The sequence below is a fragment of the Ipomoea nil genome, unplaced genomic scaffold, assembly GCF_001879475.1.
Source record: "Ipomoea nil cultivar Tokyo-kokei standard unplaced genomic scaffold, Asagao_1.1 scaffold2159, whole genome shotgun sequence".
NCBI classification, from domain to species: domain Eukaryota; kingdom Viridiplantae; phylum Streptophyta; class Magnoliopsida; order Solanales; family Convolvulaceae; genus Ipomoea; species Ipomoea nil.
In genome coordinates this window covers 4,399,789-4,413,301 of record NW_017618587.1, presented here as the reverse complement: position 1 = coordinate 4,413,301, position 13,513 = coordinate 4,399,789, and the positions used below count along the sequence as shown (strand labels likewise).

Genomic DNA, 13,513 nt, shown 5'->3' with positions numbered 1-13,513 from the left:
GAAGGTTAGATTGATCCCATATGGACTTAGCATAATCACACTACACTAAAGCATGCATTGTGTTCTCATCCATAATTCCACACATGGCACATATCGGGCTAACATCCACCCTCTTTATAAGTAAATTGGTGGTGGTAGGGAGGATATCACCTATAACTCTCCATGGAAAGGTATTCCACTTAGGGGGATTTTCAGTTTCCATAGGGTTTGCCACTTATCAAAACCAGTATTATATTATCATAAGTGCCAACAATAAGTCTGTAACCATTCTTGACTGAATAACAACCATTTGGGTCTCCATACCAATACCAACAATAAGTCTGTAACCATACAAAATGTGAGGATCCCATGTGTACTAGTAGTCTGATCAATTAACCCCATGACTTTAAAACAACTATATTATTATTATTATTATTATTATTATTATTATTATTAAAACCAAATCCCTCGTAAAAAAACAAATGATAAGGACAGTATTTTTCATGGTAGTCATTATTATCAATAATAATAATAATAATATTATTATTATTATTATTATTATTAAAACCAAATCCCTCGTAAAAAAACAAATGATAAGGACAATATTTTTCATGGTAGTCATTATTATCAATAATAATTATGTTTGACTCCAACGATTCATTTTCTCGAATAAGCTCCTTACAATTCACCATGAACACCTCTTCTTCTTCATCTAACCCCTCAATTATCTTGTTAAGGACATTAATCATGGCAAATGTGTCAACTTTAATCACAACATTAGTCAATATTTTATCTTTTACGTTCGAAAGCCTTCATGTAATCCTCATTCGTAAGTCTACATTCAAATCATTCAGCCTCTCAAAGTCAACTGTGAACATCATTGATTGTTTTGAAAAATTTCTCATTCTCAAAGGCACAATCTTTAGGGGTAAAAAAAAAAAGCAGAATTTTCTCTAATCTCTATGCAAACATCGCAACTTGGCCTTTAAAAATGTTGAAATTAAGGTAGTCAATGTTAATGGGGAGTAGTGTTTTGACCTGTTTTGTCCTTTTCTCCTCCATTGAGGAAGTCTTGATTCTTGAAAAAATGTGTTTGCGGTATCTTCCAAAAATATCTTCGTCTCCGTACCCAAACCCAGAATCATCCCTGACAACCAATTCCGATCATCGGATGAAATTTCCGGCGACCGGAATTACGAATCTCCCCTTAACTGTTGACAATTTATAAGGAAATACAATGGATTCGACCGAGCACGATGAGGAGAACAGTGAAGAGCCGGAGACTCCTAATTACCGATTGTTGCGCAGCTGCTTGGGGCTTGTATTGTTTGTATTGGGCTTCTTTCTGCTGTCGATTGTCGTGCTTTATTTCGCGGTTTACATTGAGAGTTTATCGATTTGGAACCCTATTTCTCTGCCCTCGCGCTGCAAAATAGTTTCGAGCAGTAAGTGATTCTAAATTATTTTATTTTGTGCGCTGAAATGATGGATTTGTCTAGGGTTTGTTATTGCTTCAATTTTCTTATTATTCTTACTTCTTGGGGTCTGATTGGGGGGTTTGAAAGAACATTACATTTATCATAACTTTTTCTTTTCTGGGCTACTGGATTGAGTTTGGCCTCCAATTTTAGCTGCCAATTCCTTGAACCTGTTTGGTTTCCTAAGAAGGGTTTGGAAGTAATCTGGTTCAAGAATGAAACATGATTGGGTTAAAACTTTTCAGTTTGCTGGAAACCATACAGAGTGGAACTTATAGTGATTGTATATGTTATTCCCTTGGGGAAGCTTGTGTTCAGCTTTATATTACCTTTAATATTACATTGTTTTGCACTTTTGCAATGTATGGATTGTGAACTAACTCAAATAAGAATCAAGAAACCTGAAAATGACCAATCGAAAATTTTCTGCAGGTGTGGATCTTAGGTCATCTAAAGTCTGTGAACTGGGACTGTTGAATTACAAAGCTAAAAATGTACTTTACCCATATGAAAGAAAGAAGTTCCGGTGCCGCTATGATTACTACTGGGCATCTGTATTTAAGGTGATCATCATTAATACTTATGGCATGTGATACTCTTTTATAGTCTACTTCCTTTATTTGGGCATATATTATGATCCTGTGAACTTGTGAGCTGTGGCGTAGTTATATGCTTCGCAATAAGATTATATGTATGCTCCTTTAAATGCACAGATCCACCCCTCTCAAAAAGAAAAGGAAATTAATTCAAGATTATAGTACAAACACGTTAAGGACATGAAGGTCATACCAATTCAATATGGATTGTCATTTTTCATTTGATGTATACTGAATAACATTCATACTATCTGCCATTATCTGGACCTTGAACTTGACGCTCACCAGTTCAGCAGTTTTTTCTTTCCTTTTCCTTTTTGATAGAGAAATTTGCAAATCTTCTGAGCATAAAATAATAAACTGCTCACTTTTTGCTTTTGTAATTCCCTTTTCTAAGTACAGGTTGAATATACAGATCATTCAGGTCAGTCACGGCTAGCTTTGGCAGAAGCTCCAAACGAAGCACTTCCCTCTGACTGTCGGCCCAATTTCATTGCTGCTTGGTTGACAAAAGATAGATTCAAGGTAGAATTTGGGCATTGAATTTTTAGTGTAATGTGGGAAAACACTAATTAGTATAAAAGCTATATCTTGACAAAAATTGTTTACAGTATTACTTAAAAGACCAGTGTGCACCTTTATATCACAGAATTATCTCTTGAAGTGATATTTTCTGGATTGAGGCACCAAAGGAAATATGTTGAAATGAAAAGTTTTGCGAGTCCACAAAAAGAAGATTTCCAAGTTTTTGAACTAGATTACTAAATTTTGTTCTGAGTTAATACACGTGTATCCATGTGTTTGTGTGTATTTTCACTCATTGAAGCTATTTCTTTGTTTATTTGCGAATTATCATGTTAGTGCCTGCTCTTTTGTTCAGGTGAATGAAACTTACAAGTGCTGGTATTCATTGGGAATATCTAAGATTAACATATATGAAGATGGCTTTTTCGATTGCCAAGCTAAAGATCCATCTACTGTCGAGATGTCTGTTCGCTATTTGATCCTGTGAGTATCAAAGAAAGAATTTTTGTGTCTGCTTTACACCATAAAGTGGATTGTTTAACAATTAGAAAATATTTCAAGAACATCTGTGCTTATACCCATTGGCAATACGCCTCCTGATATTTTGAAATAGATGAAAAAAAACTAGATTTGATGGGTGTTCAGTTACTTTTCTATTTCCTGCCCGGTATATATGTAACTAGAAGTGGTGTTATTTTCGACAGGTTCATGAGCGTATCAAAATCTGCACTTGCCAGTGCAAATTTATTACAGTCCTGGGGATGGGGTGTGGTTGCTGGACTCATCACCGGGTTCTGTTCTTCCTTTTTGCTCATATTCTTGGTTGGCCTTTTACGGAAATTCTGGTCATATCATCTCCAACTCTCCATGACAAGATGGCTCGCTCTGCATTGCACTGCAGTCCGTTTAAAAAGAGTTTGTTTCTTTGTAGCATATGTGTCGTTTTCAAGCTGGTTGGCCATTCAATACTTGCAAAGAATCGGCCTCCCTGAGGTTAGAGTTCAGTATAGTAGGTAGCGGTCGTTTTCACAGAAGTGTGACTTGCAAGCACTCGACATTCCTATGTAAGAGTCTAAAATCCTTGTGCCATTAGAAATGGATTTTTTCATATTCCATCATTTGTAGTCCTTGAACAGGGTTTTGAGCCTCGAGTTTATGGTTCTGGAACATAGCAGCAGTCGTACCCTATAGTTTTTGTTAGAGGGTTTTAGTGTATTGTATGAACATACCATAATGTTTTCACTATATTAGTAATACAAAATGTATGATTCTTATAACATGGCTTTAAGAAACAGGAATCTTGTTTTTATTTAAGATCAGAGGAATAAGTTAGAACCAGTAGAATGGTGATTATGTTTGTCGTTATTTATATTCAATCTCAAATTTATATTAAAGTGGGCATTTGGTCTAGTGGTATGATTCTCGCTTTGGGTGCGAGAGGTCCTGAGTTTGATTCTCGGAATGCCCCTTTTTTTGCTTAGCAAAAATCACATTCCATTTTTTCCCTTTGGCTAGCATGAGACAACATGCCCGTGGTCAAACAACCCACCGTCACATATTCTTGTCCACAAAGGCGAAACTCCCTCGTCCTCAGGACACTCACATTCCAGCCCGATAGAATAGTATAGGGGCAAATCACGATAACTCAACTATTCATGAGATGAGAACACCAGTGTTTGTATAAAACTCCTCCGTCCTCGGGGCACTCACATTCTAACCCGACAGAATAGTATAGGGGCAAACTCCTCCGTCCTCGGGGCACTCACATTCTAACCCGACAGAATAGTATAGGGGCAAACTCCTCCGTCCTCGGGGCACTCACATTCTAACCCGACAGAATAGTATAGGGGCACATTCCAGCCCGACAGAATAGTATAAGGGCAAATCACGATGACTCAGCTACCCATGAGATGAGAAGACCAGTGTTTGTGTCCAAGCTCGATCCTATGAGCACCATCACAGATTCTTGATCAATTCATCTGTACTAATGACCTGCATCTTGTGAATGGATTCAAGTCACAATCTGAACGATAGCAAAGCATTTATCATAAGTTCACCTTTAGGTTTATACTCCAGAATGTAAAGAAAGTAGTATAACGTAGAGACTTCTCCATTAATAAATAGTTCAGCTATAGTACAAAGTTGGTATCCTTAACTTCTATACTTTACAATGAAGAATAATAATAACAATACTAAGAACATGATAAAATGCTACGGTTTTGTACAGTGTATCGGTACATATAGAAACTGATTCCTTCTCGAGTTGTCTACTCGGTCAAAGATGAAAATGGTATTCTGCAATTGTATTCTGTACAAGGCTATCTGGCTTAATCCCAGCTTCAAGCATGTGGTTATACAATGATTTTGCTTCCACCAACCATCCAAACTTGCAGTAACCACGGAGCAGAACGCCATACGTTATCACATCGGGCAATAAACCACATTTCAAAGCAGAATAAAAGATAGACGATGCTTCTTTCACCATTCCCCTTTTGCAAAGGCCATCAATCAGAACTGTGTAGCTTATGATGTTTGGGGAAATATTGTTGCTGAGCATTGCTTTATGGAGCTCGAATGCTGTTTCCAAAGAGTAAAACTTGAAGTAGCCATCAATTAAACAGCTGTATGTGACCACATTGGGGAGTTTATCTTTTCCCGTCATTTCAGAGAATAATGACATTGCATCGTCCATTCTACCTTCTTTACAGAACCCATCAATCAGAATAGTTAAGGTAATTGTGTTGTACCTGATTCGTCTCTGCTTCAGCTCTTCAAAAAGTTGAATGGCTTCGTTCAACATTTTCATAGAGCAGTAGCCACAAATTACAGTGTTGTAGGTCACAATATCGGGATCTGGTCCACAATCCAAGACGTGTCTGAACAGTTCCAATGCGTTTCTCAAATGACCTTCTTTAAAATGTGAATTTATGAGAACATTATAAATGGCAATATCAGGTTGTGTTCCGGTTTTCTTCATAAGCTCAAAAACCTGTAATCCGGCAGCTAGATTATGACATTTGCAAAGCCCGTCAATGAGAACACAATATGTAACAACATCGGGAAGGAACCCCCTCTTCAGGATTTGGAAGAAATAAGCTAAGGCTTCACGAAATCTCCCTAGCTCAAAGATGCCTCGGATAATAAGAGTGTGAGTCACTAGATCTGGGACTATATCATAAGCACCCATCAGAATATACAGATTTGTGGCCTCCTTTATTTGTTTCAATCTACAGAACCCATCCATCAATGTATTAAATATATAAACATTGGGAACTAATCCGCTTTTAACAACTTGATAAAAGAACACAAGTGCATCGTCCATCCACCCTTGTTTAACGAGGCCATTTATAAGCATGTTGCAAACAGTAACATCAGGAATATGTCCCTTATTTACCATATCCTTGTATAAATGAAATCCCTCTATAAAATTTCCTAGCTTGCAGAAACCGTCAATAAGACTGCTGTAAGTAACAAGAGATGGCTGAATGCCGTTTTTTACAATCTGACCATACACTCCAAATGCCTCAAGAAGCCGATCATTTTTGCACAAGCCATTTAAAAGGATACTATATGTAACGATGCTTGGCCGGACTTCTTCCCTTAACATTCTCTTATAAACTTCAACACCGCTTAGAATATCTCCCCTTCGTATGTAACCATCAATTATGGTGCTGAAAATAACAACATCCAATTTTATGCCTTTACTTAATGCAGCTGAGAGCAACTGATTTGCCTTGTCGAACTTCCCAGCCTTGAACAAACCATCAATTAAAATGCTATAAACAACTATGTCAGGCTCTATACCTTTTGCAGTCATTAGAACATAATGTTTGAATGCCTCATCCAACCTTCTTTCCTTACAGAATCCATTAACCACCGTACTAAATGTCACCAGACTTGGCTTTGGACCTACTTCTTGCATCAATAAGAAAAACTGATGTGCAACACCCCCTCGGTTTTCTTTGTAAAGAGTCCTTAAAATTTTATTACAAACTAAAATATTAGGCACAGACCCATTCCCTGTCATCCTTCTGTGGAATTCCAGGCCCATTTCAACCTCGTTATTCTGGAGAAACCTACCCATCACAAAGCTATACACATCAAAATGATGTCTCTTACCACCCATCATCCCATTTTCCATTTTTCCACAGATATCCAAAATAACACCAACACTCTTTCTCTCGATCAATGAACTGAGAATCTTCAACATAGCATACTTGATATCGAAGCATCCATATCACAAATTTGAAAAAGAATGCATTTGCCCAATTAATCAACCCAATTCTACAAAAAGAAAACAAAATAGATCATTACCAGAAATTGAGACACTCCAAATTCATCTCTGCAAATTGAGAAGCACCAAAAATTAAGTAAATTCTGCAGATTTATATTTAATACAAAAAAAAAAAACAACAAACAAAACAAAAAAAGAAGTTTATGCATATGACCATAAGGGTATGAGTAAGAGTTTTAATACCCCAAATCTGTTTCAGCAACTCTTCTATATGCTTAGTCTGTTCAGAATCATTTCTGCAAATTTTACAGAACTATTAGCTAACTGATATCCTTGTTTAGTTAAGTAATGCCAAATGCTGAACAAAAACAATAGATAGCCATTAATCAACATGAATGCAGAACTGACAACGATGGGGGAGGTAGGATTCAAACTCAAGCCTATTGCTTGGAAAGGAGTGCACCCCTTTCCGTCTCCTTATTACTTGTTTGTTTGCTTAATTTCACGCATATATAGTCTGGTATCTTACCGGTTCATGAAGGCTAGATTAAGTTTGAGAATGGACTTCCTTCTCATGACTTTCACACTGCTTCATAAAGGATTGCATGTTTGAAGGTATTGCACGCACCAAAATTCTTTCCTTTTGCTTCTGCCATTCTGCACCAGTAAAGGCATCAAAACACATAGCTCCTGGTTAACATATCATATCACGAAATACGCCTTAACCTCTACAAATACTACATTAAGCTTAATGCCAAGGCAACTGCTAAACAACATCCACCTAATCCAGTTCTAGTAATGCCTACTGTAGTACTTTTATATCATAGTTGAGAATAACACTATTTGAGCATGAACTGTGAAACAAAGAAGCAAATTCCCTTCAAGCTCTGAAAATAACACACAATAAGGCAGGGTATACCGAAATGTATGACTTTTATCAAGATTGAATTATCATCGTACAATCACCGAAAATCATATTATATACTAAAGTGATTACCAGAACTTGAAGCGCTCCAAAATCATCTCAACTAATTGAGAAACGCCAAAAATTAAGTAAATTCTGGAAAATTAAAACAAAACTGAAAACTTAATGCGTATGAACAAAAGGGTATGGGAAAGAGTTCCGCTACCTCCATGTACAGACAGTTGCAGAGGTTCTTCTCTATGATATTTTTGAGTCAAGTGAGGTCAAAATGGGGAGTCACTGGAGTACCCAGAAGAGTTCGATAAGTAGGTTACGATAGAGTAGAGAGAGACTACAGGATTTACTCCATTAGGGCTTTGTCATTTTTTTCTTTTCTTTTTCTTTTCTTTTCTTTAAAGAAAAGATTAAATGTGCGCAAAATTACAATCCTGCCCTAAAAAATTGCAGCGTACACTGGTAATTCGGTGATCACAATATGGTGTTAGGTATAGAGTTGTTAACTAATTAGGTTAGTGAGTTTGACTAATTGATAACATTAATTGTTGAAAAGTGTTTGGTAAATATAAATTAGTTGTTAACTGATTACATATTTTTTAAAAAAAAAATTGATAAAATAATTTTGAACATATTTTTTATTTTTAGTATTTTAGAACAATAAGTTACAAAAAATGAATTAATTAAAATTAATTAATTAAATACTCATATTAATTGTTTAACAAAGTCAAACAGCTCATAGTGATCAAATAAGCTGATAAAAGCTAACTATGTTATCTAGACCAATTTAAAAATTTAACTCTTAAAAACAATTTCACTTTTTAAATTTGAATCGGCTAAAATTATAAGATGGAATTTACTCAGATCCACAATTCGTAACTCAAAATCTTTAAATATTTAGTTTTTTTTTTTTAAAAAAAAAAAAACATATTTAGTAATGAGACATTTCTGTGTAGATTTTGGGTAAATTTAACCTTGTTTATTCTCGAAGAGATAATTTTGTTATACTTTTAAGATACCATTATATTTAGATAAAAATTTTGTTTGATAAACCGTGTGTACATCTCGCTCGTTTCAAAACCCTGAGTTTGCCAGAAATTTTTTTACATCAATTATCTTTCAGGAAGGCATTTGCTAGATGAATTAATATGAGTAGCTCCGCATGACATATTGAGCTATCATACATTGAATATCCCCTCTGCTTGAGGAAAATAAAAAAGAAAGAAAGAAAGAAAGAAAAACCTAAAAAAAAAAACCAGCATACATTTCTTTTGGACAAGTAGTTCCATTCCATACACAATCTTTCAAGTTTCAACCATAACACTAAATCTCAAATGTGCTCTCCTGCTGCAATCAACCTCAACTTCAATCTACAAAGCTGATGACTCTGCAAATGCATCATATGCCCCCTCCAAGAAGAGAGATTCAAGAGGCCTAATTTAGAAGATAAAAATCAATTTGAAGAGTGAAATCTAAGTAATTAGCTCAAGAATGACATGTAAATAAATAAAAAACAAACAAAATCACAGCATGTAATCCATGTATCCAGATAAAATACTATGGTGTTGCAGTGTGAGATTAGCACATCAAACAGTAAAGGGTGAGGCATCAAACCCAAAACAGAAGGAGATCAGAAGAAGAAGAAGAAGAAGCTTTTGATGTAGTAGTTATTAGGTCTCGCCATTTTTGTTGGCGAGATATGAAAAACAGAAATAAGTAATCAATCAATTTTAACACTAAAAAGGAGCATTGTCATTAGAAATTCCTTTGATAAACTACAGAAATGTTGAAAGAGTGTCATGTAAGAGAATAATTTATAAAAGATTAGATAGTAGTACGCTGGCGAAAATTATAAGCTATTAGTAGAATACAAAAATTGCCGACAAAGGCCATATTTCTTATGAGTTATGATTAACTTTTGCACAGGGCATGAGGAAATAATAAATGCAATTGTCTAAAGTTCATCACTAAACTGACTGAAGCTGCCAAGTACACTGTCTCAATCTTCATGGAATATGACTATTCTAAATAAGTTTCAGAGTGTAAGTTCACACACTAGTCCATAATATAAAAGAAATTGCAAAAGAAGTCGGTACCTGCAAGTGCCATACCAGCTAATACAATTCATCATCAGGGATCTCTGGATTAAGAAATTTCTTTGGATCTTTAGTGACTTCCTCATAGCTAAGTGTAGCATTAACCCGATCAGGAACTGGTTCAAGTGCAATAATGCTTTCTTTGTCAATAACTCCATCAATTATGCCATATTCCACTGCTTCAACGGGGGACATATAACGATCCCTATCAATATCTTTCTCAACTTGCTCAAATGAGCGGCCAGTAAAATTGGATATTATTCTAATAACATTCTCTTTGTTGTGCATGATTTCTCGGGCTTGAATCTCAACATCAATTACTTGCCCACTTGCACCTCCAAGTGGTTGATGCGTCATAATTCGAGTATTAGGCATTGCCAAACGCTTCCCTTTAGTGCCACCACCAAGGATTATAGAAGCTGTTGAAGCTGAAATGCCTAGGGCAATTGTTGATACATCAGCTCTTAAAAGCTGGATAACGTCAAAAATAGCCATGCTTGCACTGAAAAGGGCAAGTACATCAGTTGAAAGATGATTCAAGAACTAAGAAGTGGAACAACTGCTTCAACATCTTCAATCAACCGAGCAAGGTGAAATAATGGGCAAATACTGGAAAAGGGAACTATAGTAACCGACTCAACATATCTCAATAACAGTAGCTTTTAGCTGCATATGTGACTAGATAGAAACAAATAGCAGAACTCGCACATGGAAATCCAGTGGAGAAGGTTCATAATCTTTGAAGCAAAAATAGTCCATAGTATGGAAGTCTAAGTAGTGGGATATCAACCAATCTATCAATTGATAATCTTTAAACATATAGAGTACATTTATTATTTTGTTACAATGAGTAAACCACTAGTCAACAAACTAAAGATCAAGACATGGATTGTTTGTATACTATACTAGTCTACTTCATATTTGTTCGATAAGAATGAAATTATGTCATTTAGGAAGTTGGCAATGAGGATGTAACAGTCCTGTTGTAAAAAGTTAAATTGAATATTAAACTACTTAAATTCAAGCTTCATCCCCTTTTTGTTCTACAACTTTAGTACATGATCATATTTCTTTAAATGCTATTTTTTCTATTTCTTAAATAAATAAATATAACCTTTACTTAATTCTGAAGAATTTTAAACTTAGACATACTAGACAACAAAATAGAAAAATTGACAACAAATACATGCACATTCAAACAACAGACTTGCTTCTGGAGTTGCATAATAACAGGCACTAAAATAAATATTTGTATCTGCAGCAATGTTGTTTAAAAGAATCAACTCGCTACACTAGAGGTTAGTGGACCAATTTTCAGTTCAAGAGCCAACAAGCTAAGATAGACTGCTACAGTGCTAGTTATTCCAGTGCAGGGTCCATATTCCTGCTCAAACAGATTTTCGTGCAGATTCACATCATAACACTCCCAAGCTTTACTAGGTGAACTTTTTTATGCACTTGTTTACAGTCAGAAGACATCCTAAGTCATCTTTCCAAATGTATGTTAATGTTCATTGATGCATTACTGCAGTTCACATATGCTCCAGAAGCTCAACATTCTATCTCGGAGTATACAGTTTCCGAAGAGAAAAATCATTGAAATGGAAATAAATCTTAATGGCTCAGTACGTAGCTGAAGACAAATACGGGCATTTCTTCAAATGAGCTAAGAATCTTCGCTAGAAAAATCAAATTAGCAAAATTTCAACTTCCTATGACGAAGTATATACCTTAGGGAGCCACCAGAACAATTGATGAATAGCCTAATGTCTCTAGTGGGGTCCTGAGCATCCAACAGCAGCAACTGGCTGTTAATGGCGTCGGCAACGAAGTCGTCGATCTCGTTCCCCAGGAAAACGATTCTCTCCCTGAACAACAGCCCCATGACGTCGGCCTCGGCTCCGCGCATAGCCGTGGCCTGCGTTTGCGGGGCCGAGGCGAGATGGAGGGAGAGCCTATCGCTGTTGCTGAGAAATTGGGATTCGGAGAGGGGTTTCGGGGTGGTGGGGAGGTGAGAATCGAGAATGCATTTGATAGAGGGCGGAGTGAACTTGAGAGACGGGTGGCGGAGCAGGCCGTGCCGGCGGAGGCGGAGATGAGTAGAGAGAGATGCGCGGTGAGGAGAGAGAGGCGTTGAGAGTAGAGCGAGAGAGTCCATTGTCCGTTCAGTGAAGCAAGCAAGAGAGCAGGAAGGGGATAGGGAAAAAGACGGTTTTCTTTTCTGTGTTTTACGTGGGCCGGAATTGATGCAGGTGTGGCCCAAATAAAACAAAGCCCATAGCCCACCACTCCCCTTACCAATCATTTTGGTCCAATATATATACAGCGGCAAATTAGGATAGTTATGCTGTGCATCCGTATGCACCACGCATGGTGCATACGGATGCCAAAACGACGTCGTTTTATTAAAAAACGCGCATCTCTCCTTTAAAAAAAAATTCAGGTTCGATTCCCAGCAACAACATTATATTGTTTATTCATTCTGGAATTTTAGTTCATAGATTATGGAATTATAGTTCATTGATTATGGAATTATAGTTCATCGATTCTGGAATTTTAGTTCATAGATTATGGAATTTTAGTTCATTCATTCTGGAATTTTTAGTTCATAGATTAGATTATGAAATTATAGTTCATCGATTATGGAATTATAGTTCATGGATTATGAAATTATAGTTCATATGTTGTTGCTGGGAATCGAACCTGATTTTTTTTTTTAAGGGGGAGACACGCGTTTTATTAAAACGACGTCGTTTTTGCATCCGTATGCACCATGCATGGTGCATACGGATGCACAGCATAATTTGCCGGCAAATTATGCTGTGAAAACGTTTTCACCAGCCAAAAAATTCATAATTAGATATTGATAATTAGTAATAATGACAAATTATGCCCTGGAAACGTGTTGACCGAGAATGGTGAACACAAGGCCAAACGACGTCGTTTTTAGACAAAAAAAAATAAAAAAAATCGCGGATGTGGAGTTAACGGCGCGCGTTGATCAAATTATGAATTTTCTGTTATGAGATTATGAATTTTCAGAAAATTCATAATCGCATACACAGAAAATTCATAATCGCATAACAGAAAATTCATAATCGCATAACAGAAAATTCATAATCTCATAACAGAAAATTCATAATCTCATAACAGAAAATTCATAATCTCATGGTTCCAAAGTGAATGTGTAGGCATGGTTCCAAAGTGAACGTGCAGGCATGGATTCATAATTTATGAATATCCGTGATTTTGGACGGGAATGTGTAGGCATGGTTCCAGAGTGAATGTGCAGGCATGAATTCATAATTTATGAATGTCCGAAATCATTGTTCACCTCAAATTAAAGTGAAACCGTAAAATGTGAAAATGAAGAAGAAAAGTCACGCAATTAATTAAGAAAAAAAAAAAAAAAAAAAAGATAACGGTGTACTAACACCGTTGGAACCGTGTTCACCATGGCATAACGCTCCAGTAATAATTCACGTCCGATAATCTTCACAAAGGTCTTAACAAGACACAATTTAATAAGATTTATGTTGATAACCCCAATAGAACTAACACTATATTGCCTTTGGTGGATAAAATGATTATAAAAAATTCCTGGAGATTTTATTCACAAATTTGTTATAGTCTAGTTGGTTAGGATATTCGGTTTTCACTCGAAAGACTCGAGTTCAATTCCCGGC

General features: G+C 36.2%; 3 protein-coding genes and 1 non-coding gene across 10 annotated transcripts; 2 read left to right on the top strand and 2 right to left on the bottom strand.

Annotated features, from left to right (window-relative positions):
- Positions 1 to 963: 963 nt before the first annotated feature.
- Positions 964 to 3,855, top strand: LOC109149752. Its single transcript, XM_019297712.1, has 5 exons — positions 964 to 1,424; positions 1,890 to 2,020; positions 2,456 to 2,578; positions 2,934 to 3,061; positions 3,283 to 3,855. Exons 1-5 carry the CDS (start codon positions 1,217 to 1,219, stop codon positions 3,593 to 3,595), a joined length of 903 nt encoding a protein of 300 aa, XP_019153257.1. The 5' UTR covers positions 964 to 1,216; the 3' UTR covers positions 3,596 to 3,855.
- Positions 3,856 to 3,974: 119 nt separating this feature from the next.
- On the top strand, positions 3,975 to 4,046 carry TRNAP-UGG. Its single transcript has one exon. It is a non-coding gene; the product is annotated as a tRNA-Pro (tRNA).
- Positions 4,047 to 4,624: 578 nt separating this feature from the next.
- LOC109149751 (putative pentatricopeptide repeat-containing protein At1g31840) lies at positions 4,625 to 8,098 on the bottom strand. 6 transcript variants are annotated; one of them, XM_019297705.1, is made up of 4 exons: positions 7,943 to 8,098; positions 7,342 to 7,469; positions 7,056 to 7,108; positions 4,625 to 6,862 (listed from the first exon to the last, which is right to left on the bottom strand). In XM_019297705.1, exon 4 carries the CDS (start codon positions 6,786 to 6,788, stop codon positions 4,854 to 4,856), a length of 1,935 nt encoding a protein of 644 aa, XP_019153250.1. In that variant the 5' UTR covers positions 6,789 to 6,862; positions 7,056 to 7,108; positions 7,342 to 7,469; positions 7,943 to 8,098; the 3' UTR covers positions 4,625 to 4,853. The 6 variants fall into 6 exon arrangements, with proteins under 6 accessions (XP_019153250.1, XP_019153253.1, XP_019153255.1 ...); XM_019297708.1 differs by having other exon boundaries at positions 7,342 to 7,699; positions 7,943 to 8,077; XM_019297710.1 differs by having other exon boundaries at positions 4,625 to 6,920; positions 7,943 to 8,077.
- A 750-nt stretch (positions 8,099 to 8,848) lies between these two features.
- Positions 8,849 to 12,034, bottom strand: LOC109149813 (ATP-dependent Clp protease proteolytic subunit 4, chloroplastic). Of its 2 annotated transcripts, none has more exons than XM_019297815.1 (3): positions 11,558 to 12,034; positions 9,843 to 10,329; positions 8,849 to 9,165 (listed from the first exon to the last, which is right to left on the bottom strand). In XM_019297815.1, exons 1-2 carry the CDS (start codon positions 11,983 to 11,985, stop codon positions 9,846 to 9,848), a joined length of 912 nt encoding a protein of 303 aa, XP_019153360.1. In that variant the 5' UTR covers positions 11,986 to 12,034; the 3' UTR covers positions 8,849 to 9,165; positions 9,843 to 9,845. The 2 variants fall into 2 exon arrangements, with proteins under 2 accessions (XP_019153360.1, XP_019153359.1); XM_019297814.1 differs by having other exon boundaries at positions 9,828 to 10,329; positions 11,558 to 12,033.
- Between the last annotated feature and the right edge of the window lie 1,479 nt (positions 12,035 to 13,513).

Bases quoted from the DNA above. Each gene is read 5' to 3' on its own strand.
- LOC109149752 (XM_019297712.1), top strand. From the start codon at position 1,217: ATGGATTCGACCGAGCACGATGAGGAGAACAGTGAAGAGCCGGAGACT. The intron at 2,021-2,455 runs GTGATCATCATT...TTCTAAGTACAG, and splicing joins ACTGGGCATCTGTATTTAAG to GTTGAATATACAGATCATTC. The intron at 2,579-2,933 runs GTAGAATTTGGG...TCTTTTGTTCAG, and splicing joins TGACAAAAGATAGATTCAAG to GTGAATGAAACTTACAAGTG.
- LOC109149751 (XM_019297705.1), bottom strand. From the start codon at position 6,788: ATGTTGAAGATTCTCAGTTCATTGATCGAGAGAAAGAGTGTTGGTGTT.
- LOC109149813 (XM_019297815.1), bottom strand. From the start codon at position 11,985: ATGGACTCTCTCGCTCTACTCTCAACGCCTCTCTCTCCTCACCGCGCA. The intron at 10,330-11,557 runs GTATATACTTCG...TGCCCTTTTCAG, and splicing joins TGTTCTGGTGGCTCCCTAAG to TGCAAGCATGGCTATTTTTG.